The 27995-nt window shown below is 42.7% G+C and overlaps 1 protein-coding gene across 1 annotated transcript; it reads left to right on the forward strand.

The window, feature by feature from the left end:
- Positions 1–1415: 1415 nt before the first annotated feature.
- Positions 1416–27900, forward strand: ranbp2 (RAN binding protein 2). Its single transcript, XM_079562680.1, has 30 exons — positions 1416–1603; positions 3078–3145; positions 3223–3334; positions 3540–3692; positions 3878–4108; positions 4236–4378; positions 4699–4894; positions 5366–5506; positions 5814–5970; positions 6049–6230; positions 7859–8046; positions 8393–8516; positions 9112–9273; positions 9804–9944; positions 10049–10180; positions 12668–12895; positions 12983–13066; positions 13333–13474; positions 13717–13811; positions 13896–18237; positions 20921–21097; positions 22068–22154; positions 22606–22784; positions 23023–23335; positions 23776–23791; positions 24259–24401; positions 24488–24645; positions 25340–25613; positions 25829–26184; positions 26945–27900. Exons 1-30 carry the CDS (start codon positions 1532–1534, stop codon positions 27248–27250), a joined length of 9102 nt encoding a protein of 3033 aa, XP_079418806.1. The 5' UTR covers positions 1416–1531; the 3' UTR covers positions 27251–27900.
- Positions 27901–27995: the final 95 nt, after the last annotated feature.

Consider the following 27995-nt stretch of genomic DNA (forward strand, 5'->3'; position numbering starts at 1 on the left):
CGTGTGGTCAGCTGTTGCTCAGAGCAGTAAAGGGTGTAGGGTAAGCTACTCCACAATGACGCCATTTACCAAGAGGCAACTGCTGGCTGTGTGCTGCAGTGTTGTGACTTGTGGCATGTACACAGTCGGGACCTGAACATGTGTCTGTGTTATTTGTAATCCAAGAACGGTGATCCTCTTAAGCAGGTGCAGCCACTTCCTCTGGGCTCAGACCCTCTTAGGCAGCAATTTTTATGTACTCGTAATCATTGCTCATGAAGATAACAGTAAATACACAGCCAGAGGCACGTTTATGTGATATAATCAGCAAATGTGGCACAGACGTAGCAGCTCTGTCTGTCGAGCTACAGCAGGATTTACTAAAGATCTGCTTCAGTTTGAAGACTAAATTAGCACATTAAAGAGGAAACAGAAAACCTTTCTCTGTGATTCTTACAGTTTGTCATGTCAACAGAGTCTCAGTCTGAGTCAGTGTTCAAGCTGCTCAAGACGTTAGCATGCTACTGGTTAGCACTTAGCTTCAATCATTGACAGTTGATGGTATGACTACAGTAACAGCTCAGCTCTGACCTCTGTCACATGTCGTATCCAAGGCTAGATGTTTGTGGTTCAGGACTTTCTCTTGTAGAGGTCAGAGCTGAGCTGTTGAAGCTAAATGCTAACCGGTAGCATGCTAACATCTTAAACACTGACTCACTGTTTTTTTTCCACATGAACGTGCATCTCTGGGGCCGAGTATTTACTGTTATCTTCTTGATCAATGATTATGATTACATAAAAATGCCACTGTCAATCAGCTGTCTCTCTTGTATATCCTGAATAGAGATACATGTTACATGTTGTAGTACTGCATAATTCTACTTCAAAATAGTATTCAAAATGGCTGCCATAGTAACAAAAGTCACATTACTGACTTTTTTTTTACCCGCAATGTTGAAGCGGTGTCACTTTTTTAACTTTTCTTTTCATTGCTTTTTTGGTACGTTTTCACAATTTTTTTTTTTTATCGCTTTTTGTTACTTTCTTGTAGCTCCTTTGTGACTTTTTTTCTTGCTTTTTCATCCTATTTTCCGTCTCTTTTTTGTTGCTATTTTGAACCTTTTTTTCAAGAAGCTTTTAGATTTGGATAAAGGCAAACTGGAGAAAATGCGCTCGGTTCTGGTGGGGATTGAGAGGATAATGAGGAAATAAAGGGAATAAAAACACTGAAAGCAATGAAAGTCGGTTTCATGCAGAGATACGAAGCTCTATTTTCTTTTTAGATTAGTTGCACGACCTGTTGAACATGCTACGAAATAAACCTGATTTTAAATAATTTATGCTGCGAAAACCGGGGAGTCACCGCTCACGTGCGTCACCGGAAGCGCAAGGGAATGCTCTGCTCTGATTGGTGGATTCAAGAAAACGATACTGCGTAATGCCGTCACGGGGAGTTGCTACGAGGGACTGCATTCTCGCATTAATATCCCTATTTTAGTTTAGCGGATTCCCCGTTTCCTATGCACCTCGATGATCCGCATTTTCGGAAGCAATGCGGCGGAGTAAGATTGAAGTAGATCGCTACGTTACCTCGGTGCAAAGCTCTTCGCCTTCGCTCAAGGAGGTAAGTGCGGAGCCGGTGGCTAACGCTAGCATGTCAGAGCAGCATGTGTCTGTCAGCCAGTATTAGCCGACATACACGCCAGTAAAACCAGCAGTTTTGTGAAAGTGGACGGCGGGGATTTTCCTTTCCAGCATTTGAACGTGACCGCCCTGGGTCTTTGTGTCTATTGTGTGGTTGTGTTTGTGATTAGCCTCGAGTTATCCCCGGCAAAATGACGCGTCTCTGTGTCCTTCCTTCCCTGGAAATGCCGCGCAGTAGATCCGTGTTGTTGCCTAGGCTTCACCGTGGGCTCAAGTTTAGACTTGGACACCACAACTTTATTCAGTGAGCACGGCTGGCAAGCGAGGAAAGCTAACAGAATGGCCCAAAGTTACCCAAAAGCATCAAGGAGATTAAAAAATACGGAGGAATCATGGATTTACACATCATGGTTATATCAGTTACTAATTCATGCATTGTTTCTCTTTGCTACACTGTGCAAGCACTGGTTGATTTCGATGCTCTTATGCATATGCTAATGGGAACTAAACATAACACACCTATTCTCGGGTTAGGTATACAATATATGTGTACTTTTTCGTTTTATATTTTTCACCTGTAACCGTCAACAGACTTGTTGCTATGTCAATTAGTAAATCCATGACAATCATCTCAGTTCATAAGACTAGCCACAGTGGCCAGTGAGCAAAGAGTCGTTGTCAATCCCTGATTAACTGATTATCTGATTTCCAACTTTTCTGGGCATATCTGTACAGTACTATATTTTTGTTTTATTATAATAATTATCCGTAAAAAAGTAATGTGGTTACTAGTAAGATTTTAGGTTGCTGGAAATGTAACAAAACAACTGTGTACTTTTCATATTACACCCTTCTCCCAAAACTGGCTATTCATCATTTGTTTTTTGTTATGTACATAAATAAATACATTTGTTAAAAGATAACGTTTAGAGGTTCAAAATGACATGGCAACCATTTCAAGGATTAAAGTTTGCTGTTTATAAATTGGAATAGATTTTTTCAAATTACTGTGACCATGTGTTTGTTTTTGTTATTGTATTAATATAGTGATTTATATGAATGGCAAAGCCAAAAACAGCCACACGAGTGATTTGTTGTCATCTGATGCTGAAGCAGTGCCTCAGCTGGTGATTATAGACTTGCGGTTTTATGGCTGAGTGAGAATTTGAGGAATCTCAAATTACAATTTATTTTCCCCTAAAATAAATGGAATCAATACTTTTTTTATGAAGTGATCTACACTTTTTTTTTTCTTTTTTTTTTTCTTTTTTGGGGGACTGCTTTTTACACAGTTTTGAGCCTCTCTGCTATTACTGTCACCAACATTTGCAGGAAATAGTTATGGTGAAGGAATGCAAATATACTAGTCTGAATTTCACTTGAAATTTTTTTTGAGTTGCTCCAGTTAAAGTATAATGTGTGCACTGTGCACGCATGTGTCTTTACTCTTTCAGAAGCCAGTGAAGGGGTTTCTATTTGCAAAGTTGTACTTTGAAGCAAAGGAGTACGATCTTGCTAAAAGGTATGTAATATTTGCTTCCTATTTATTAGTTAGTGCTCAGTCCTTCATTGTACTGACCATAAACTGCCTGTTTTCAGACATGTTTCAGAATATCTAAAAGTCCAGGAGAGGGATCCCAAAGCACACAAATTCCTTGGACAACTCTATGAACGAGAGGGAAACCTCAGCAAGGCAGTAGGATGTTACAAGGTATGTCACATTTGATAATGACTAGTTGTAAACAAATACGTGGATGTCTTTGAAATAAATGTCTCTATTGTCATGGTTGGTTATGACATATTTCACCACACCCTTTCCTTGAATGATTTGTCTTTGTTTGTTTTGAGCACTCCGACATAGTCAACTCAATTCAACCATGGCCACATTTTTTTCATACCCCTCTGTCCGTCTACAGCGCTCAGTGGATTTGAACCCGGCTCAGAAGGACTTAGTTCTGAAAGTCGCAGAGTTACTTGTCAGTCAGGAGGAGTGTGACAGCAGAGCCGAGTTCTGGGTTGAGAAAGCAGCAAAGTTACTGCCGGGAAACCCTGCTGTGTTTAACCTGAAGGTGAGATACTGGAGACGAGTTTAATGTTACTCCCCTTGGTGATCATTGGGGATTTAACAATGTTGGCAATATTGTAATCTAGCCATTTAAAAAAAACTTATACATTGCAATGAGGCTCCACACATTGTAATGTAGTCAGAGTTCTAATAATGTAATGCTTGTTTATTGTGGCTGCCTCTTTTCAGGAGCGGCTGTTGAGTCGTCAAGGGCAGCAGGGGTGGAACCGGCTGTTCGACCTGCTGCAGGATGAGCTGACAGCACGGCCTGGAGACCCGCACGTGAATGTGAAACTCGTTCAGCTTTTCTGCCAAGATGGACGATTGGAGGAGGCCGTTAAGCACTGCCTGGCAGCAGAGAAGAGAGGCATGCTGCGCCACAGCCTGGAGTGGTACAGTGTGGTGGTGCAAACACTTAAGGTCAGCATGAAGTCCTGTTTACTCTACACCAGGGTGCCCAAACCTTAACATGGTTTGTGGGAACTCTTTTCCAATTTGCACGCAAAAAAATCACTTGGTCATGGACAAAAATGAATGCTCTTTTCAGGAGTATTTGGCCCAGCCTGCTGTCGCTGGGAATGAGAAGATGAGTCGACGTCTCCAGAGGGAGCTGATTTTGTCCCACTGCAGCCTGTTCAGGATCACTCTGTCCGGCAGCGGCCTGCAGCCCTGCCATGATGCGCTCCAACAGTAGGTTACATCAGCTGTGTAATGTTTAAAATAATCACCAGTTTGCTCACACGTATTCAGTATTCTTATATTTTGTTAGCTTTTTGGGTTGTAATGGTTATTTGTAATCCAATTTTATTTTTTGTTAATGCCTTGGCAAAGTAAATTTGATTAAACCTCAAAACAAATCAGACTGTTTATATTATTTAGACTTTGCAGTCTTAATAGAAAATGAAATGGTACAGAGTAACTATTAATATGGACCTTCTAAATAAGATATTTGAATATAATGTAATGGTGTCAATAGGTACTTTATCCATAGCACTTTTCCCTGTGCCCAGTTTCGACCAGGCTATGCAGGAGATGAGCAGCGTCGCGCGACGCCACGCAGACGATCTCTTGGAGGTGTTTGTGGAAATGAGGGGTCACCTGTATCTTCTCGCTGGTCACCTGCTCCTCAAAATGGCTCTGGATCGACAACAGACCTGGAGGGAGGTGGTAGATTTAGCTGCACTGTGCTACCTACTTGCATACCAGGTAAGTCACATAATTGTAATGCTATAGCTGAGCTAAACACTTTCCAATTAGCTCCTCAAAGACTTTCCTCCTTTCTACTTTAGTTTGTTGATTCAAAATGGAATACCGTTTTTGCAAGTCAACTAGGCCAGTGACTGAATGGAGTGATTAGCGCGGCCGATCACTCCACTGTGGCTGCGCAATAAACGCTGATACTTTCACTATATGTGCCCTATTTACTGCGCACCAAAAGCACATGGTGGAGCGGACGCTACTGTTTCTCGCTGCTCCATTCACATGTAATTTATGTAATTTATTTAACGGCCATCAGCTGACATGGGCCAAAATTGCGTGCCTTTGCGATTATGACATTGCATTTTTGCAACATGTCCATAAAATTGCAATGGAAATATATCATTCAGCTCAGAAATCAAATCTTCAGTATCAAGCATTTCCTCTTTGTGTAAGCTATGCTTCTGTTTTTGTCTTTAGGCTCCCAGACCAAAGCCTAAAATCGCCAAGAAAGACCAAATGGCGCCTCACTTTTTAGAGCTTTTGGCCAACGACAGGCAGAGTCAGGCGGGACACATGTTGCTCAACCTCGGCTCCGACCCATCCACTCTGATCCGTGAGGTACTGCACCCCCTTTAAAACTGTCTCTAACTGGACTCTTGGAAACTCTCTGAAACACAGAAGTGCTGCTTTTCACTATTTGGAATTTGGGTATTATTTTGAAAGTGATGAGGCATAATTAAATGATATTTTGATATTAAGGTTCAGACTAAGACTAATTCATGACTTAAATTAAGAAGATTATGCCACATTGATCTTGACATTGTGCAAAATGCAAATTGTTACTTGACATTTCTTAAATTGTATCATCAATAGAACTACATTAACATGACTTATTTCATTCATTCATTGTATTTTTAATGCAAAGGTGGTGGAAGCCTTTGGGAACCGCAGCGGTCAGGAGTCTCTGGTCGAACTCCTCTTTGGAGCACAGGCCTCTCCAGCAGCATCTTTTATCGGGAACGACGACATCCGACTCACTGCCACGACTCCTGAAAGTTTTTTTCTGGCCAAGTGTGACTGCGGTACTGAAAATTAACCTTTGGAGAAACGTAGTCCCTGGCAAAAAACAACAACATGCACTCATTTTGATATTTTTTTAGGATCCGTACTCTTACATGGTGGAGACTTGCAGCATCTGAGTTGGCTGGGGCTGCAGTGGACTCTCATGGCCCAGAGAACAGACCTAAGGGACTGGCTACTGCAGCTCTTTCCCAAGCTCACCCTGGAAACATCCAAACTGGACGCAAACGCTCCCGAGTCCATCTGCCTGCTCGACTTGGAGGTGGGTAGCATTTCTTTAAGTTAAAGTTATACTTATTACTGCATGCTAATATTCACTGTAGCAATATCACACATATAATGGCATACATGCAAATCTGTCGGTGGCATATTCTGCAGTGTATGCTATATTTCTATAAATAAAAGTTTAAAATCTATATTTAAAAATCGAAAATGTTTAAATATTAAATATAATTCAAATAGAAGACTTCTGATGAACAGAACCTGATTTGGAATTCCAAATTATGTACAAATCCTTTACTCTCTCTTGCCCACTCTGTGATGAAACTACCATAAGTAGTAACTACAGTTCTAAAACAAAATGAAAGTTTAGTGTTGAATTAATAGTTGTCCATCATATGCACTACAAAAAAGTGGATCGTTTGAGTTCATTAATCATAGAATCTACGTGTTCTGTTAAAAAATGCCCGCAAACCGCGCTATCCGCCACGGCCCCGTGAAGTGAACCTTTTTCACTATATATGTGTTTGCATGTCTATAATGGTGATCCTAACTATCTAACTTCATTATTTAGTCTTGAGTGATTTATTTTCATCCACATCTTGCTTTGTCTAATTAAACTGACTTTACGGAGCTCTGAAACATATTTTTGTGCATGTGGTGTTTTCTTTCATTGCACATGCACATCCTTCATGTTTAGTGTGTCTCCCTGTTCCACTCTCAAAATACGAGCACCACTTTGATGTTCCTCTGTGATTCCTGAAGCTCTGTGTCTTCAAGTCCACTTTCATTTGTTCTTGATGATCGTGGCAATCACAACTTATCCACGTTAACTTCGCACTAGCGCCCTCGGTGGTGCATATTTCAAAACAACAAACTCTTAAATGTTTCTCTCGTCTAGAAAGATACATTGTGTGTGTAAAGTTGTTATGCGTAGAATAAAGCGTAGTGCAACACACAGCTGGACCCTCCTGAAAAATTTGATGTGTATCAGTGGGACTTTTTTTTTTTTTCTTTCCGCAAATTAATGTAAAAAAATCAGGAACTATGTCTGTTACTGTCGGCTCCTTTTCTCTCCTCCGTTGTCCCCACACACACAGCTGCTGCGGCACCTCACCCTCTGCTCTGATTGGCCAGAGCTAAAACAGAGCGAGGCTGACATTGGCTCCTCGGGCGCATAAATGTAGCTTGGTAAATAGTATGAGATATGAGACGTGGGTCTATTATTCACACAGACGGCCCCAGGTCCCACTGATATTAAATTTGTGCTGACACTAGGGTTGGGGCTTGTGTAACAAAAGGCACGCTTTTGTTGTATATTTGATGTGTTTTTATTTGATCTATGTAATATAATTCTTGTATAGACATAAAAGATTCATATCAGTTCTCAATGAAATAAAGAACTGATATGCTGTTTTTTAATATGTTTTGCCACTGTGAAGCACTTTCTGACATCGTATCTGTGAAAAGCGCTATACAAATAAACTTGCTTACTTACTATGAAGGGTGAAGTTACTAATAAGGCTATGATAAGGATATAACTGGATTTAAGCAATGTCATCCTTTCATTAGTCAGATCGAAGATGTGACTAAAATCGCGTTGAAAAGTAACTAGTACTTCCTCAAATGTTGCACTTGTAATTGAGTACACATTTCCTGTACTTTTTCCAGGTGTTTGTCCACGGCGTGATCTTCTGCAGCCACTGTCAGCTCCAGGAGACGGCGAGGATCGGCGCGGGACTGAACCAGCCGCTGTACGAGCCGCGCTGCCTCCCGCTGCCCCTCATTCGCCTCCTCACCACCGACAGGCAGAGGGAGTGGTGGGACGCCATCTACAGCCTCATCCACAAACGGGCCGCGTGAGTCGCTGACTGCTCACATCAGTAGTTGAAAATGGACAGTTCAGTTTCACTTAATTGCTGCTTAAAAACAACTTAAAAACAACTTGCTGAGAAGGCTGATTGTTACTTAAAGATTAAACATGGGGTAAATCGTCTCTTCTCTAAAACATTTGTGCTGAACTTGTCATGTTCTGTTTGTTATGTTTATATATATGGTCGCACTTCGTCACTGTCTAGTTAACTCCATTAATATTGCTGCAGTTGTGAGCTTCATATTTGATGGGAGGTTTTACTGTATATTATGTTGCCTTTTGCACAAGTAAGCACTTTTATTTCATCCCCGGCTTTTACTTTTCACCTGTAGGCCTGGCATGTCGGCTAAGCTCAGAATGATCGTGCAGCACGGACTCAGCACTCTGCGCGCCGGAGAGAAACACGGACTTCAACCCGCTCTGGCCATTCACTGGGCTCAAACCCTCAACCAAACGGTATCTACACGATTAAAATCCATTTCAGTTTCTTTGCATTACTACTGTCAAATTTCTACATGCAAGAAAGCTACTGAAAGTTGTGGCATTGCCGAATATGTACAATAATTAGTGTGATAGTGGATCAAGTTATTGCATTATTTTTTATTATGTGCTATTGGACTGATCAAATTGGTTTGTAAAGCACCTAGAGACCTGTGTGTTGGCATTGGGAATATGCTGCATCAACATAAATATGTGCAGCTAAATATCCCTTGGACGTCTTGAGCAACCATAACTTTACACCTGTTCCTTTCTGTCAGGCACCCGTGTTAAAATTAAGGCGATACGAACACCAGCACTCTGTGACCGACTCGTATTCAGCTTTATGGCAGCCTTTTTAGGAGAGGCGCACTATAATCTCAATCTCAGACAGTTTATATTCTTCATCCAGCTATTGTTTACTGGATCCTGGACTAATATTATCTAGTGGGAGTTTTATGTATCACTGTTGTTTACACTAAAAGACATGAATTCACTCTCACCTTTTGCATTGGTGTTGTGTGTGATGTTATTACTTTTCTAAACTTTCCATTGTTTCTTTTGTAAAACCCAGGGTGATGGACTGAACTCGTTTTACGATCAGAAGGAGTACATAGGTCGCAGTGTTCACTATTGGAAGGTCGCGCGGCCTTTGTTGGACAGAGTCAAACAGCGGCGCAGTATCCCAGAGCCCCTGGACCCGCTATTCATTCACTTTCCCTCTAAAGACATTCAGGTACATGACACTTTTACTACATTGTTGATGTGGATTATGTGCCTGTATAACCATAGAGCCCTTATTAAGCTCTTAACGCCCGCCTTTATCCAAATCTAAAGACTTCACGACTGCAGAGCAACAGTGCAATGCCTCATTTGGAAGCGAAGGCCTTGTTGCGTTGTTTTTGTATTTTTTGGTCTCTTTTTATGTGTTTTCATATTTTTCCTTTTTTTTGTTGTGTTTTTGTATAAGTTGTCATCACTTTTTTTTCATCCTTGTTTTTGTCATTTTTTCTTCTTTTTTTTTCTTGTTTTTTTTTTTTTTTTTTTTTTTTTGGTAATGTTTTTGCCGTTATTGCTTTTTTCATCATACCTTTTTTCAAGAGGCTTTTAGATTTGGCAAAACTGGTTCAGGTTAAATTGTAGGGCACAACAAGAAATCAAACGAAAAGTAAAACAAAAACACAAATGTATTTCTTTATGGGTGTTGCTCAGCTGAGGTGCCCAAGACAAAAGTGTTGTGAAAACTAACAGTCTACATATTTCTAGCTCTCGTCAGTGAAAAAGCTCGAAGAAGAAGCCCAAATCGCATATGCTACGCTTCTCGACATTGAAGGCAGAACTGAGGAGGCCATTTCTACTTTGGAAACCATCAACAACAACATATCATCCAATTGGCATCTGGCCCAGGTTTGCTTTTTGTCACTCTTTTTTTGTAGTTCTTCCTAATCTCTCTTATCAGTGACACACAAAGAGAAACTTCAAAAAAACTTGTGGCGTGGCTTTTGTTGTAGATCTATCAGCGTCTGTCAGAAGAGGCCAGTAACGGGGTTGAGGAGACACAGGACCGATGCGTGATGTACTTGAAGAAGTTGAGAGCCTATTTGTCCAAAATCTACAACGCCAATACAGAGGAAATCGAAAAGGTTGGCAATGTTTATGATCTGTGTTTTTAGTCGCGGGTCCAAACCTAGCTCAAGGTCTGGACATGGGTGCTGCTCTGTGGTCGCAAGGATGGGGCAAATGCCATTTCCAAATTTTTGGTACCAACTACAGCAATGTGTCCCAACTGAGGGTGGCGTGTAACGTGTAAATAAACTATGCACTGGCTGAGGCATGTATAATGTTCACTGGTGCCAAATATGCCTATGGCTACAGCCATAGGAGCCTCGTATTAGCTGCTGAGTTCTTAACACACTTATATAAAAGTAAATGTACCTGTAGTTCGCCGTTTTCTTGGAAAATGTGACAAAGCACGAAGAAAAAGCGTTACATATCCAGACAGCGATGATGGCGCTTCGACTGCGCTTTGTAAAACGGGCTAAAAGCGTAAATCAAAACTTTTTTGATAGAAATATTGAACCTTTTTTAATATTTAGGCCTGACTCGAAAACACTTTGTTAGTCACTGACTTAGGTGACATGTTTAATATATTTTTCTATATTCTCCCTTTTTTACCGTCGGCCAATTTGGCCGATGGACATAATTTTTACCGGCCATTTGCTTTGCAAACCGGCCAAAAGCCGGCTACAGCCGGCTAACGGAAACCCTGGTCCAAAGAGACTTCCAACTATTCAATTAAGCCAAACCATTTGTAAGCTTTTAGTAGCCCACTGAAGCCAGAAAAAAACAGATACCATTTTATTTAGTATGGTATAGGGTGGCATATTCTGCAGTGTATGCTATATTTCTATAAAGAGTCAATAAAAGTTTAAAATCTATATTTAAAAATCCAAAATGTAACAATAGTTTGTCCTTTTTAAATATAATTCAAATAGAAGACATTATCTTCTGATGTACAGAACCTGATTTGGAATTCTGAATTATGTACAAATCCTTTACTCTGTTCACTCTGTGATGAAACTACCATTAGTAGAACTACAGTTCTAAAACAGAATGAAAGTTTAATGTTGAATTAATAGTTGTCCATCATATGCACTACAAACAAGTGGATTGTTTGAGTTCATTAATCATAGAATCGACGTGTTCTGTTAAAAAACAGCCGCAAACCGCGCGGCCCGCCGCGGCCCCGTGAACTGTCACCTTTTTCACTATATACGTGTTTGCATTAGGGTGCATCAAACACCCCAATGTCAACCAATTATCATGTCCCCAGTATTAAAACATTCCTTTGGTCATAAAAAGAATTTCTACCATTTTTTTGTCTAATTCCAACATTGTTTTTTGGCCCAATCTCAATTCTCCCCCTCAGCCCTCCGCTTAGCCCTTTCCCTTCGTTTTGCGCGTTCACGAGAGACGAAGGGTTGTCCCAATTCTATTTTGCGGCGAGGGGTAGGGGTGAGGGAGAGGGTCACATAGCCCTTCAAGCGAGGGTTTTGCTGATGCACACTTCAGACGAAGGGGTAGGAGGAGTTTGACAAAACACGGAAATAAGCTGCGAAATTAATTCACGAACATCATCACTAAACACTCTTACAACATTTATAAAGTTGCAGAACGCTTCGTTTGTGACTTTATTCGCTTTGTGTAACTATTAAAACAGTCCATTGTGTTAAACGTGTCAGTTCTACGTTTTCGCTTTGCTGCTGCAAATGCTATTTGCGCTGCATTGGCGACTTTTGCCATTTCTTTCCAAACTTTCGATACGTCGCTATTGCCATGACACACGGGGTTCATCGCCAGCTCCAGGCTGGGGCAGAGACCTCCATCCCGCTCCTGACAGCTCCAGGCTAGGACAGAGACCTTGGGCGTGGTGCACACAGCCTCAGGAGGGGTCTGAGACCTCCATCCCGCTCCTGACAGCTCCAGGCTAGGACAGAGACCTTGGGCGTGGTGCAAACAGCCTCAGGAGGGGTCTGAGACGTCCATCCCGCTCCCGACAGCTCCAGGCTGGGGCAGAGACCACGGGCCCGCTCATGGCAGCTCCGGGCCGGGTCTATGACCTCCAGCCCAGACCTAGCAGCCTCAGGACGGGGCTAAGACCTCCACCCCTGTCCCAAGACCTCCAGCCAGGCCCCAACAACCACCAAAACCACCCCCCCCTCTCATCAACTAACCCTACCCCGGTCAGGGCACCCCCAAACCCACCTACCTGCATGCACTCAGCCCCCTGGCTCCTCCGGACCTCCAGGGACACCCTGCACACCCCTCTGACAGGGTGACCCACTCTTAAGCACCTTTCCTCAGACTAGACCCTAACTGGAGAAACTGGAAATATGCGCTAAATGGCAAATTTTTCGATATTTTGACAAAACATTCATTTGAATGGTGGACCACCTAAATGTATTTCAAACTTCACCAAACTTTGCCACACATTTTCTTTTTTTATATGTAACAAAACTAGACTAGGGACAAAATGATCCATTGAAGTTAAAAAAAAAATGGGGCGTATGATGCACCCTAGTTTGCATGTATGTTAAACTGTATTCAAATGAGTATACTTTTTGCTGTAGTTGCCAGTGTCTATGGAGGAAGTAGTGGACCTCCTGAACGATGTGAACCAGCAGCTGGGCGACAGTGCCGAGGTCATGGACGAAGAGGACGAGATGGAGCCCGTCCGGAGAGGCCCCACTCACTCCAGCCCGGCCCAGGCCACAGAAACATCCGCCACCATCTCCCACATCAAGTTCACAACGCCCTCACCGAACAAAAGCGCCGTGTCTCCATCCAAACGACACCTGGTATGTGACTCGGGGTAGACGGTTTTGATAAAAGGTTAGTCTTTTTTTTTTTTTTAAGGTTAGTGTTCACATTTTTTATTTGTGCAGATTACTCCCAAGACGCCGCCTCATTGGGTGGAAGATCAGAAAAATCTTCTCCAGATGTTGTGTCAGCAAGTGGAAGCACTAAAGGTCAGTCTGTCCCCAAAGACAAGCTGGTTAATTGGTTAACACTACTGGGATATGATTTACTGTTTGGCCACAGCAGAAGTTAATTCATTGTCTTAACTTACCCTACTTGCATATGTTAAAAGCTTTGTGGTTTTTATTCAAGCCACTTTACAATAATTGAACGTCTGATTAATGACGTCAACACTAGGTTTTGTTAGGCCTGCTATTCAAAAAGGACCATTGAAAGCGGCATGTTTTCACTTATCTTTTCTCTTCATTTGAAACAGAATGAAGTCCATGATCTGAGGCACAATGCATCTGGGACGGTGGGTTCTCCTCATCACAAAATGTACAGTGACACTTACGGAGCGGAGGGTCTGCAGGACTCGTTCACCCCGGTCCAGTCCTTCCATGGGGCCCCTCTCACAGGTGAGTAAAGCTTCTCCGTACATGAGCTACACATTATTATGGAATACTATTACCATTACACCATTGGGATTACCTATCTTCAACCAGCACAAATAACAACTATATAGCATTTATGTTTAGTAGAATAAATGCTAAATTTGCGACATCACCATGGATAAAGAGACAGATCCAGCACTAAGTATTGAAATTGTAAACAAAACTTATGAATGAAGTCTAAATCACTAACGTTTTTCTCTTATCAGTTGCAACCACGGGCCCCTCTGTGTATTACAACCAGTCCCCAGCCTACAACTCACAGTATCTCCTCCGCACTGCTGCAAATGTGACTCCCACCAAGGTAAATGTATTTGCCTACAGTTCCCTATCAAAGCATACTGTTATTGCGATGCAAAATAAATGCAAGCTTTTGTTCTTTCTGCAGGGCCCCATGTATGGTATGAACCGGATGCCGCCGCAGCAGCACATGTACGCCTACCAACCCCCAAATAACACCCCTCCACTACAGACCGCCCCGCCGTGCATGTACCCCCCGCAAGAGCAAGTCTTTGGCGGCCCAATACGATTCGAATCGCCTGCTACCAGCCTTCTCTCGCCATATAGTGAAGAATACTACGGACAAAGTCAACAAGTGACTAATCCAACTTTACCCGAGCCTGGCTACTTCACCAAACCAACGGTAGTGACACCCCAGCCTCCGAAAAGTGTCGAAGGGAAGCCGATGGATTTTGGAAAGCTGTCGTTTACCCAACAGGTCCCCGCGGAAGTCCCCAAAGTGCCTAGTTCCGGAGCAGCAACAGTTACTCATTCTACCCCATCCCCTGCGTTTAAATTCAAGTCAAATGACGGGGATTTTACCCTTTCCTCTTTCCAAAACAAGAACTCAGACAGCCTGCTTGGTCTGCTTACCTCAGACCTCACCCCAAAAAACGATGACAAACCTTCAACTCAAGACCCAGCGTCCGGACAATCACATATTTTCTCATTTGGCAATAAGGGTCCTTCTGGTTTCTCATTTGTGGATCCTGCTCAAAGCGCTGGTAGTCTGTTTGGAAAGGTTGATCAGGCATTTAAATTCGGAGACATTTCCAAGCCCGTTTTCGGGATGTCCCAGCCCGCAGGGAAGGAGGCCAAACCTGCCGAAAGCGACGCTGAGAGCAGCCACATAGAGGAAGATGAGGACGGGCCGCATTTTGAGCCGATTGTTCCGCTACCGGACAAAGTAGATTTAAAAACGGGTGAAGAAGATGAAGAGGAGATGTTTTGCAATAGGGCAAAGCTGTTTAGATTTGACAACGAGACAAAAGAATGGAAGGAGAGGGGGATTGGTAACGTCAAAATCCTAAAAAATGGTGCCAACGGAAAGGTGCGTCTCCTCATGAGAAGAGAGCAAGTCCTTAAGATCTGCGCCAATCACTACATCAACCCCGAAATGCTTTTGAAACCAAACGCCGGCTCAGACAAATCATGGGTGTGGAACGCCATCGACTACGCTGACGAGGAGCCCAAAACCGAGCAGTTGGCCATTCGCTTCAAATCGGTCGACGAGGCTGCGCGTTTCAAAGACAAGTTCGAAGAGGCGCAAAAAATTGTGCGAGAGTCACGACATGAGGACTCGGAGCCGAAAGAGAAAAGCGCCCCAAGCACAGAGACACTGGCCACACAGTTCGCTCTCAAAGAAGGTGAATGGGAGTGCGATGTGTGTTGCGTTCAGAATAAACCTGCGAGTGCGAAATGTGCAGCTTGCCAGACTCCAAATCCTAACGCGAAACCGGCTGCAGAAAGTCAACCAGAGGCCAAAAGCAGTCCCTTTGCGTTCAAGTTTGGTATCGATCCAACCACATCTAGCACACCAAGTTCATCTGGGTTTTCTGGATTTAGCGGTTTTGGAGCATCGATGCCCTCTACTTTCTCTTTTGGCACAAGTTCAACAAAGCCTGCCGAACCTGCCGCGACTACTGTTTTTCCCGGGTTTGGAGCTGGATTTGGGATAAAGTCAGACCAATGGACATGTGACAATTGCTCAACCAAAAATGACGCTTCATGTGACACTTGTGCTTCATGTAAATTGGGAAAAGGCCCCACTAGAGTAGCTACACCACCCCTGTTGGAAGCAAAAACTACACCAGCCCCTGCTGGTGATACTGGCGATCTGACAACACAGTTCGGCAAAAAGCCCGGTCAGTGGGACTGCAATAACTGTCTCGTCCGAAATGAAGCCTCAGCCGCTGCGTGCGTATCTTGCAGTGCTCCAAACCCCAATCCAATAGAAGCACGGTTCTCCATAAAGGAAGGAGAATGGGATTGCGATACTTGTCTATTGAGAAACGATGGTTCGGCTCAAAAGTGTGTTGCCTGCCAAACCCCAAATCCTAACGCTAAACCAAGCACAGCAACAAGTAGCGCTGCCGCTCCCTCTGCCTCCTCATTTAGTTTCAGTTTCGGGACACAATCCTCATTGCCAAGCCAGCCTGCGTCAAGCGGGTTCAAATTTGGAAGCGCAGATGGCACTTTTCAGTTCGGTCAAAGCAAAGATAAAGAAAGCTCAGCAGCGTCTTTTAAATTTGAAGCTCCGCCGGAAAGCTCCAGCACTACCGCTGCTTCTGGCTTCTCCTTTTCAATACCCGCGGGAGGTTTTAAGTTTGGCACACAAGACTCTGATGGAAAAGACGAAGCTGATAGCAAGGAGCAAGCCCCTAGTTCAGCTTCGAGTCTTCTGAAAAGCATTGCAGACAAGCATAATGAAAATGAGGTCACCACCACTGAACCTGCAGAGAGTATTTTTGGAAAGTCAAGCACATTTAGTTTTACTGATATGGCTCAAACATCAAGTGGTGGCTTTAAATTTGGCTTGCAAGAGCCTAAAGAACCTGCTCCGACTGAACTGGAGGAAAACCCACTTGTGTCTGGAACAACAGACGCGTTTAGTTTTGCGGATCTGGCTAAATCATCCGGCGGCAGCTTCCAATTTGCCGAAAAAGACCCTGAATTTAAAGGGTTTACCAGAGCTGGGGAGCAGTTGTTTACTTCACTTCAAGCCACTCCCTCCAAAACAGAAACTGCACACGAGGTCGAGGATGACGGCATGTACAAAACGGAAGACAATGATGATATACAATTCGAGCCGGTCGTGCAAATGCCAGATAAGGTCGATTTGGTGACGGGCGAGGAGGAGGAGGAGCTTCTCTACTCTCAGAGGGTGAAATTGTTCCGGTTTGACACAGATACGAGCCAGTGGAAGGAACGAGGCGTGGGTGTGCTTAAATTCCTCAAAAACGGCAGCAATGGCCGACTTAGGATTTTGATGAGAAGGGAGCAAGTGCTGAAAGTCTGTGCCAATCACTGGATCACTACTACTATGAACCTAAAGCCCCTCGCTGGATCGGACAAGGCCTGGATGTGGCTTGCCAATGACTTCTCGGATGGGGACGCTAGCCTTGAGCAGCTCGCGGCCAAGTTCAAAACGGTAGAGCTAGCGCAAGAGTTCAAACAGAAGTTCGAACAGTGCCAGAGACTTTTGCTCGATATCCCCTTACAGACGCCTCACAAACTCGTTGATACAGGACGGACAGCGCATCTGATTAAAAAGGCAGAAGAAATGAAATCGGGGTTGAAAGATTTGAAGTCGTTTTTGACCGATGGAAAGACAAAATTAACAGATGAGGAAGGAGAGAGTAGTATCGTTGTAAAAGCTCAAGCTGAAACTACGGGGCCAACGCTCGAATGGGACAACTACGACTTGCGGGAAGAGGCACTAGACGATACAACCGAATCCTCTGTGTATGCATCCCCCATTGCAAGCAGCCCATTGAGAAAGAACCTGTTTTGCTTCGGCGAGGCTACGAGCGGTTTCAGCTTCAATTTTCAGCCCGTGATAAGTCCGTCAAAGTCGCCCGCCAAACTTAACCAAAGCCGGGCGTCGGTCGGTACTGATGACGAGGATACCACCCAAGAGGAAGAGAGAGACGGGCAAAATTTCGAACCCGTTGTCCCTCTCCCTGACCTGGTCGAGCCCTCCACCGGTGAGGAAAACGAACAAGTTGTTTTCAGTCACAGGGCCAAACTTTACCGCTACGACAAAGATATTAGCCAGTGGAAAGAAAGGGGCATCGGCGATCTGAAAATATTGCAGAATTTCGCGACCAAACGCGTGAGGCTCATAATGCGGAGGGACCAAGTGCTCAAACTTTGCGCAAACCATTGGATAACAACGTCAATGAAACTCGAGCCGATGAAGGGAGCAGAGAGGGCTTGGGTCTGGAGTGCGATGGATTTTGCAGAAGAAGGGGAGGGTAAAATCGAGCAGCTAGCTGTGAGGTTTAAGCTACAAGACACCGCTAGTACTTTTAAAAGGGTTTTTGATGAGGCCAATATCGCACAGGAAAAACAAGAAATGCTGCCCCCAGTGACCCCTCTAGACACTTCTATTACCACAAGTTCTGTGACGACTACTCCTTCTAAGACTGATACTGTACTATGTGGGAAGGCGGCTATAGCAGTACTGGAGGAAACCACGAAGGAGAGGACCGAACCATGTCTCGAGATCCAGTCAAGTCCAGCTGAGGGCCAGAGCGGTTCACCCAGCAACGCCAAAGCGGTCATGTCGCCTCCGAAGTTTGTTTTCGGTTCACACAGCATCCAAAAGATTTTCGGCGCTCCAAAATCGGCCTCCATCACGGCAGAGACGCTCACCACTAAGGCGAAAGGATTTGGACAACCCGGCTTTGCTTCAGTGGGGATACCGGCATTCAAGATACCAGACATCGGTAAGATAAAGCATGGTTATCATTTTTATTTTAAACATCACCTTTCATCTGTTTTTAATCCATCATGTTGCGGTTAATTCTTTAGTAGTACCCTTGAAATATACACTGCCTGGCCAAAAAAAAAAAAAATCACCACCTGGTTTTAACTGTTAAGACCTGGGGTTGCCGCAGTTGGTCAGGTCTAGGTTCAGCAACACTATGTGCCCAAAGTTTCAGGGAGCATGACATAGATTGGCTCCACAGAGTCCAGATCTTGACAATCTTTGTGATGTGCTGTAGAAGGCTTTGTGTAGTGGTCTTGCATCAATTGGTGGGTTGCAGGTTCTAGAATGTGATGTCACTGGACCCAGTGGGGGGCAGGAGCCAGTTTTCCTATTAACTGCATTACACTTTCTGAATCTAAAAAGAAAATTTATGAATTACAAAAATTACCATTATTATCAGTCACTGGGTCCATGATCTCTCTGTATAAGACCAAAATTTCCCTAAATTTTTTTTTTTTTTTTTTACATCTATGTAATATTATGGGCCTTTAGAACGCTGTGATGTCACCTGCAACCCAGCAATACAAGTTCTTTAGAAAAATGAATGCAACAGTGCATGGAATTAAATATTTTGACATTGCAGACACTTATTGAAACAATGCCACAGCTGTACTCAAAGCTAGACGCGATACAACAAAATATTAGCGCATGTCACCTTTTTTTTTTTTTTGGTCAAGCTGTGTTGTTTTCTTTGACATCACTTAAAGGGTAGTAACCATGGTGACACATTACAGCCATAAAAGCTACATAACATAAGAGAAAAAACAATATATAATCATGGATCACACAATATTTTTTGTGTGATCCATAAGACGACATATGTCCTTTGTTTACTTGTTGTCGTTGAGTGCAGGAACATTAACCTGCGAGCCTTCTAAACATTCTTCCTAGAATATCACATGACAACGATCTATACGCATGAAATAAATGTATTTTGTATCCAAAGTTGAAGTTTCATAAATCACTGTTGGCAGAAAATCTCAGTGTTGCAATTTTAAAAGTGCATGCTAAAGGTTTGGATAAGATAAACCATTTTAACCCATTTATTTTATGTCATGGAGGTGACCAAAAGTTCAAACTATTTATAGTTATTCTCCATGTCTTTATTTGCGTGACTCTACTCTGGAATTAACATTTGTGTCATAGCAAATCTTTTCGCCTTGAGCTCGTTGTATGTCGTACCAACTTCACTAGTAGTTTTTCTCAACCACCCATCCTCATCATGGTCATCCTTTAGGGCTGGATTTTAGGCTTTTCAAAGATAACCCCAAGGCTTTTTGGAGCAGCACCGCTACCACCCAATTTGAACCCCCAGGTACTGTCTAACCAGTGCAGCGTGTGCCACCCGGCTCGCTCCCACTACTAGACTTGACTCATATGCACGGAGTGGGAACACATTATGCTAACAACTGCATGAAAGATGATGAATGGTATGTGTTTAAAAGGGAAGACCACAGAGCAGGGCTGCACAATTTTGGGGAATAAAATATATTGCAATTGAATTAAATACAGGACATATACATTTTGTTTTTTATGTTTGAAAGTCAAGATTTTGTCCTGGAGCATCAGGGTTGCCAGGGTGTCAACAAAAAAGAAATGTGCTAAACTAATTTGAGGTTAGTTTGAGGTTTTATTATACTTAAAATGGACACATAGAAAGGTTATTGTACTGCTTAATAATTTGCAATTTGCCAACTGCAATATATTCATTACAATCATTTATTCAATTCCTAGTACTTGAGTAACTTTTTGAAGTACCTTTTCCTATGTCACTTTTTCCTCAAAGTACTTTTTAAATATAAAGTAAATTATACTCTTATGCGAGTAAATATTTTATGATTACATTATTAATTTGATTGCAATTAATTGTGCAGGCCTTTGTTTATGTTTTGTTCACAATCGCATGTGCAACTAGTAAATAGTTTACAAAAGAGAAAATATTATGACTGTCGCCATAGCTATTAGCTGGTCAAAGCAAAATACTCCAACTCAATATGGCGGGTCTGAATGGGAGACTTCGGAGGAGAATACTATCTCTCAGGCTTTCATCCCCTCATACCTAACTTAAACTAACTTAAATGTTGTTTCTGTGCTGCGCATGAGTTAACCACAGTTCTAGCTGCGTGTGTTGAAAGACGATGACAGTCTGTGGGTGTCCCTGTAAAGAATGCAGACGTCACATAAACCATATTTAGATTAGGAAGTCTAGCAACAGTGTCAAATGCTACTCCTCACCAAGAGCTAAACTTGGACTCATGAATGGACACAAGTGCAGCGAAGCACATTTACATGAGACATTGTAAAGGAAAAGTCTGTTGCATGGTGTAAGTTGAAGTATGCCGTTTGCTTTTTGTATGATTATGACTTGCTAATAAGGACAATTTTCAAAATGCTTGTGAAAAGAAAAAAAAGTTGACTAATCAAAAATTAAGTTGGTTGCTTTAACCGTTTTCTAATTAGATAAGACCCATTATTATGGAAGGGATTGTAACAAGATAATGAGTAGATACAGAAATACTGCTTCATTGTTGTTCTCACACACTTTTTTTTAATTGCATGACAGGTTTTTGCTTGAGTCTAACATTGTGATAGAGAATCTGTAGCATGTATTTAAGACTGCCTTGTGCCTTGTGTTGCAGCGCCTCCGGTGGCTGCAGAAGGAAGCGTGGGTTCAGACGAGGACTCGGATGTGGAGGTCGTGTATGTGAGAGAGCCCACAGCTGAACAGGCGGCTCTGGCCAAAGAACTCCTGCTCCCACTCACTTTCTTCTGCTACAAGAACGACCCGGGCTACGTCAGCGATGACGCTCAGGACGGTCAGTTCATATTATTCTAAATTGATGTCATCGCTGTGGTTCTCAAACTCAATCTTGGTGGATAAAATGCAATATTAGAAATGAAGTGTTGACCGTACCGAACCAGGAACTAGCCAAATCTTGCTGAACCATCGACTACAGAACTAGTTATAAGTTAAACCTAAACCAGGCTGCTGTGTGCGCTCGAATTATTTCGAACTGCACAACAGCCTGGAGACCATGGCCAAAATTTTCGCATGGATTTGGGAACCAATCACAGAACGAGAAGGGACGGCAAGACGATGACGAGCTATTCGATATACGGAAGCTTGTAGTTTATTTACGGATAAAGAAAAAAAAGTTTATTTACGGATCAAGCATGACAGCAGCAGACACGACGCTATTTTTCGATCCAGCTTTAGGCCGTGTTCTAAATAGTTTAACTCGAAAGTTTACAGCGGGTGCATCATACGTCATCTCATACGATGATACGATTGGCTGTGGCTACGTGCAGACGAATGACGATCGTAAACCACACCTCTCCTACGAGAAAATGAATTGGTGGTCCCCAGACTAAATATCACTTGTGATTTTAGTGTGGCGTTAGCCAGGCTAAATTAAACCAAGAATAAAATAGAAATGTGATTATTAAGTTTTAAGAGTAAGTGAAGCTGCCAATCTGCACCATCAGCCCTTTCAACCAATCACTGGCCACCTATGATGCTAACTATCAATTTGTTTTTAAGTTATAGAAAAGAATAGAATAAAGTAAATGTGTTTCTGTTCTTCTCCAGTATCAGACTTAAACATAATAAAGTTGCATGAATGCTTCCTGATCCCACTTTAACTAGTACTTGTACCAAAATCCTTTCAGCAGAAAGGCCCCAAAGCACAGTTAAAAACATTCAGCGTCATCTCCTCTCTGCATCCAGGAAACATTCTCAGCTTCTAAAAGAGTTTGTTCTATTATTAAAATGTGTGAATTTTTCAGATGAGACGTTTGAGTCAGCGGTGAAGGCTTTAAATGGGAAGCTCTACCCAGATGCTCCACAGAAAGGGGCTGCAGCCACCGGAAACGGTATGTTCAAGCTGCCCTCAGCTATGTTTTGTTTTTGTTTTTTGTCAGTAGGTGGAGTGGGGAACCCTTTTAATTTAGAACTAAATACTTCAACCCTTGAACACCTCACAGCCTCCCAGTGCCTGCTTTGTAATCATAAGGAGAAAAAGATCTGACAGCTCCCAGTAGATATTGGATTATTAAACAATCAGCAAAGCAGATCGATCAGATGTTTATCTGTTCACGATCGTGTTGTAAACTTCTGTCGACTGTGTTAGCCGCGAACTGTTGCGGCTTCTGCTGCTTCAAACATTTGCGATCCCTGCGCGTGTTTGTGTTTACAGGGTGAGGGAGAGGGGGGGTCTGGGGGTGTGCTGTGAGGCGCGGGAGGTGTAGAGCTTCATGCAAGAGTTACTCTCTACACGACCTGAGAACAAATGCTAAAATGCTATCCCTGTGACTGTCCCGTCAGAGGCGGACTGTGTGGTGGTGTGGGAGAAGAAGCCCACCCCTGAGGAGGAGCAGAAGGCGCGGAGTCTGCAGCTGCCGCCCACATTCTTCTGTGGCCTGAGCCCAGACAGCGACCCGGACCAGGACCACGACAAGAACGAGGACTTTGAGACCGAGGTTCGCAAAGCACAGCAGGACCTGGTACGTTACACTGAACTGGTCAAAAGTGGATTTACAACCATAGACTTTGTTGCAACTTAAGTGGTCAGTTATTTGGGAAACATAAGGTCATCGGCAAGGTCTTATGGTGTCTGAAATGCATTTATAATTCATTGTGTTGCAAACGTTTTTAAAAAGGGGTCGTCTGGTCTGCGTTGTTTGACTACTAAATGTTTTTATTTCCGCGTATGATTGAGCAGGTGATCTTGTTTGTTTTCAGGATGCACAGTTACAAGGCTCCACTAAAGAGGAGAAAACTTCTCGTGAACCTGCTCAGACTTCAGAGACATTTAACAGCACAGAGGCCTCAGGAGCTCCCACTGTCTCTGAGGAGCAGACTGCAGACAAGCCAAATGAGGAGCAGACTGCAGACAAGCCGAATGAGGAGCAGACTGCTGACGCGCCAAAAGAGACCCAGAGTGACCCGCCTCCACCAATAACCTCTACTTCTACAGCCGCCAGTGCCCCCATTGACCTCTCCACCAAGAAGAGCTCGGAGCCAGAACCAGTAAAGGACTCCACATCCACTGGAGGCAATGGATTATTATAAAATTATCTCATGATAGTCACATACAATATGTCACTATCAATATCACACACAAAATAACAACAGATATTGAAAATGACAGTCATGTACTACATATAGGAAATCCATAGCACCCCTAGACTGCATGGTCGACCACAGAAAGAGTACAAAGTTCAAAAAACTATAGTATGTTCAAAAGGTGACACCATGAATATAAAGATGCCACATTAAAAATACAATGCAATGTTGGTAAACAACGAATAACATGGAGATGGGGCTCCAAAGGAAGTCAATTTCCTCGTTGAGGCCAGGACATTTTGTCGCCTGTAAGGTCTCAATCCAATAGGTTTAGGTGTAAGAGACAGGTTTTCTGAGCATAATAAGAACAGACAACCTGAACTATCCATTTGCAAAACATTTTCTGATGTCCCCACAATGCAACCCCAGAAAGCTCACAGTCATGGCAATCGAACTCATTCAGAATAATAAAAGTGGAGATGGACAACGAACCCTGGCAAAGAGAGATGAACTGAACTGTGGTTGTTTCGAAACATTAGTCACAAGTCTCACGTTATTTCCATTGTTTCTAGTCTAAGGGCTAGAAAAGTCAGTGCTCCCAGTTTGCCATGAACGCAGTTAGTTTCGGACATGCATACATCAAACATAACATTTTTTACACTGTGGGTAAAATCTGTTTTCTGAACAGGCATTGCTGCCTTAGCCAAAACAACTGATTATATAATAGAACTTAAGAGCCACAGGGTCACTGGAAGTAAATACATTTATACACTGTTTTAACATTACAGAGGTCAATGCACTTCTTGTAACAAAAAGTTAAAATGATGCAGATTTTTTGGTCGTGGCAGCTCTAAATGAAAAGCCTGAGGGTGTTTGAGTTCAGTGAGGATTCATTTGTGATATGTTTATCAGCCCTAACACATATTTGTACTGTTTGACCAACACGCAACATTATCTTTCTACAGATGCCGGTTCGTTTGGTTTCAGCTCTTCGGACGGCTTCTCCTTTGCCGATTTGGCCCAAAACACAGATGGGTTTGCTTTTGGAAACACAGGTTTGTTATTTCACTATAACTAAATCCAAAAAAAGGCTGTTATATTTCCAGACTGGATTTCATTGTCTGTTTCTTGTGCTTCACAGATTCAAGCTTCGCCTGGGCCAATGCAGGAGCAGCGGTTTTCAGGTCCTCAGTCACTGGAGCTTCCAAATCCACCGGTGAAAATGAGGAAGATAATGAGGAGGAGGATGCTTCTAACAATGTGGACATTCACTTTGAGCCCATTGTGTCACTGCCAGAGGTAATGATCCATCACTAATAACCACATAATGTCAGATTACTTTGGATTAGCTACCATATCAAACTTAAAATAAAGTTTAATGTTTGGATATAACGATTCAAAAACTAATCTTGCGGTTTTAATTTAAAAAAATTCATGCTTTCTGCACAGAATAAATGTGCAGTCATTATTTTGGACTGTAATTAAGTTTCAGAATCATTGTCACTAAAACAGAAATGGGGAGGACTGAAATAAACGTCACGAGTTGACTGTGTAGCCTGAATATTTGTGGATGTGGACTTGTTATACAAGTGGAACCGGTTCCTGTCTGTATGTCTCCTTCATCATTAATGATATGCCGCTTTGCGCTGCAGACTCTTTATATTACAAACCTGAAGGCCAGGGGTGAGGCTAGGCCTACTTTAGCCCCCCTAAAAACATCAGGCCTAAAATATAACAGAAATAAAATCCACACTAAATCGTATTATCTACTGCTATATTTTTCTGGGGTTAAATAAGCATAATTAAAATATGCTTATTTAAAGAAATAAAGCATAAACACATGATTTGGTCTGTCTCGCTTACTGTAGCTGAGCTCCGCCCCCCACCTCACAACGCTGTCGCCTCAGATCTACTACTTTCACTTGAGTGGATAAAACAGCATTGGGTTGGAGTAATGCTTTGGAGGAGTAATGGCCATTTGCTTTGCTCCAAGGTGGAGACTAAGTCCGGGGAGGAGGATGAGGAGATCCTGTTTAAGGAGCGCACCAAGCTGTACCGCTGGGACCGGGACTTGGGGCAGTGGAAGGAGCGCGGCATCGGGGACATCAAGATCTTGTTCCACCCCATCAAACACTTCTACAGGATCCTGATGAGGAGAGAGCAGATCCTTAAGGTCTGCGCCAACCACACCATCACCAAAGTCATGGATATGAAGCCCATGAATGTGTCGCCCAACGCTTTTGTCTGGATTGCTACGGACTACTCGGGTATGATGTTCAGACTTACTATTTGTGCCAGCTGAAATGTATTGTCCCAAGCAGCAACATTCACGAGATGGCAAATGAAAGAAATGCTACAAATACTCCTTGGTCACGCTTAATATTTTCCTGTCATTTTAAAACTATGAATCACTATCTTCAACATATCTAGTCTCTCTTCTCATTTTCGCACTAAATGGTCACCGTCTTCCTACATTTTCTAGAGGGAGATGCGTCTGTGGAGCAGTTGGCTGCAAAATTCAAGACGGTGGAGATCGCGGAGTCCTTTAGGAAGACATTCTGCGATTGTCAAAGCCGGATCGGCGACAACGATGGCGACCCTAACTCCGTGTGCGCCCCGCAGCTGTCCCGAATCCAGGAGCACTCCCGGGACTCGAACCCTCGCGTCTATCTCACCGTGGAGGCGGACGGACTGAGCCTGGGCACAATCACCATTGAGCTGTTCTCCCACATCGTCCCCAAAACCGCAGATAACTTCAGGGCCCTTTGCACCGGAGAGAGGGGGTTCGGACTGAAGGGGTCCATCTTCCACAGGATCATACCAGACTTCATGTGCCAGGTAAGAGCTATACCGTAGGCCTGCTCGGTTTTAGGGGGAAAAAATATCTACTGTAGGCAGCTATTACAATCATTCAGTAATCCAGGCGTTCCCAAAGTCCAAGATCTCATGATTGCCTTAAAATCATATTTAATAACAAATAGCCAAGTAGCCTATTTGTTATTATATAGTAGCCAAACACTTAGTTATAGCGCCAAATGTATTTAGCAATAGTTTAGTTGGTCTCTAGATGTCAGGAGATATAACTTGGAATGTCCGGCATTGTGGCGTTAGTAGCCTCTGAAGTATTAACACTTGAGAGAAGATATGAACTGCTGTACTAATATAATATTTGCATGCAGTTGTTTAGCTTTCATTTATAGCATCAGCAGCTTATATACATAGGATATTACGTTGCATGAATAAATGTTGTCTCTAAATATGACCTTTTAAAATCATGATTTTGATTATGCAACACAAGAGAGACCACAGTCTTTAATCTGACTAAGATTAACACATTTTTTGCTGATGAGGTAAAAAAACAATTGCTATGTTCAGTTTTAGTCATGATTTTTTAGTTTTTTTCGTGATTTTGTATATTTTAATTTAAAGTCTTGTTTTGACCAAATGTATAGATTTTATTCAAGTGAAATGTTGCATACCGTGTTGGACTGTTTTGGTAAAATATCACAATAATATCCTTGCAATATTAAACACTGAATATCATATTGTTTTTCTCAGTGCAGCCACAATGTGTAACTTTATCATTTTTTTCTCCTAGGGCGGTGATATTACCAAAAATGACGGCACTGGCGGAAAGTCCATCTATGGCGACAAGTTCGAAGATGAAAACTTTGACGTCAGACATACCGGACCGGGCATTTTGTCAATGGCCAACCGCGGACGAGACACCAACAACTCCCAGTTCTTCATCACGCTGAAGAAAGCCGAGCACCTGGACTTCAAGCACGTGGCTTTCGGCTGGGTCTGCGACGGCATGAGCGCGGTGCAGAAGATGGGCGAGCTCGGCACAAAGGGAGGCGTCCCTGCAAAGAAACTGGTCATCACCAACTGCGGACAGCTCTAGCCAATGCCACTCGAATCGAGCAACTCTGCTTCAGATGAGCTCAAATTTAAAAGTTGTTTCATGCAAAAACATCCAACGGTAATAAATTTAGCACAGATCATAAAAGACTTGGTACCGTTTTAACAGAAGCATACACAGGTTAAAAATTGGGTGCACATGGAAAAGAGGTGGGTCATCGGAACAATTGTAATCGTTTTTGTTGCATCTTTTGTCATTGTCAATAATTTTGGCTTTGGTTGTATAGTTGTACATTGACTACTTTTTAATTATTGTCAGTTTTTGTTGTTGTTTTTTTTATAGCATGTTTGTTTTGAGTTCGACCGTTGCTGCTTCATCCTGCCTCTTTCCATTGTCTTGAAGTCTTAAATGTTACGGTAAAGTGAGGTTATCCTTTTTAAAAAGCACCTATTGACCACATTGTGCCCAGAAATCTGTGTGAAACTGGATTTCATTGGATTTATAAAAATCTTTGGTAGCCTTTCTGTATTGACATTGAAAGCAGAAGTCATAGAGATTACATGGTTACCTTTATCAGGTGTTGGTTTTCTAAAACAAAGATGTAGATTGAGATTATCATAATAATTGAACTGGTGCTTATTGCACCAAAAGGTTCTGACAAAGAATAAATAAAGTTGCTTTTCAAATAATTATTGTTTCTATTTTTGTTTTGGATATGACACTTGATGGGGGTTGAGAGTGAGACCTGTAGTTTTCAAGCTTTATCACCTGAGAAAAAGTCCTAACT

The sequence above is a fragment of the Gobius niger genome, assembly GCF_951799975.1.
Source record: "Gobius niger genome assembly, chromosome: 9".
NCBI classification, from domain to species: Eukaryota; Metazoa; Chordata; class Actinopteri; order Gobiiformes; family Gobiidae; genus Gobius; species Gobius niger.

Bases quoted from the DNA above. Each gene is read 5' to 3' on its own strand.
- ranbp2 (XM_079562680.1), top strand. From the start codon at position 1,532: ATGCGGCGGAGTAAGATTGAAGTAGATCGCTACGTTACCTCGGTGCAA. The intron at 4,379-4,698 runs GTAGGTTACATC...CCCTGTGCCCAG, and splicing joins TGCCATGATGCGCTCCAACA to TTTCGACCAGGCTATGCAGG. The intron at 9,945-10,048 runs GTTTGCTTTTTG...CTTTTGTTGTAG, and splicing joins CCAATTGGCATCTGGCCCAG to ATCTATCAGCGTCTGTCAGA.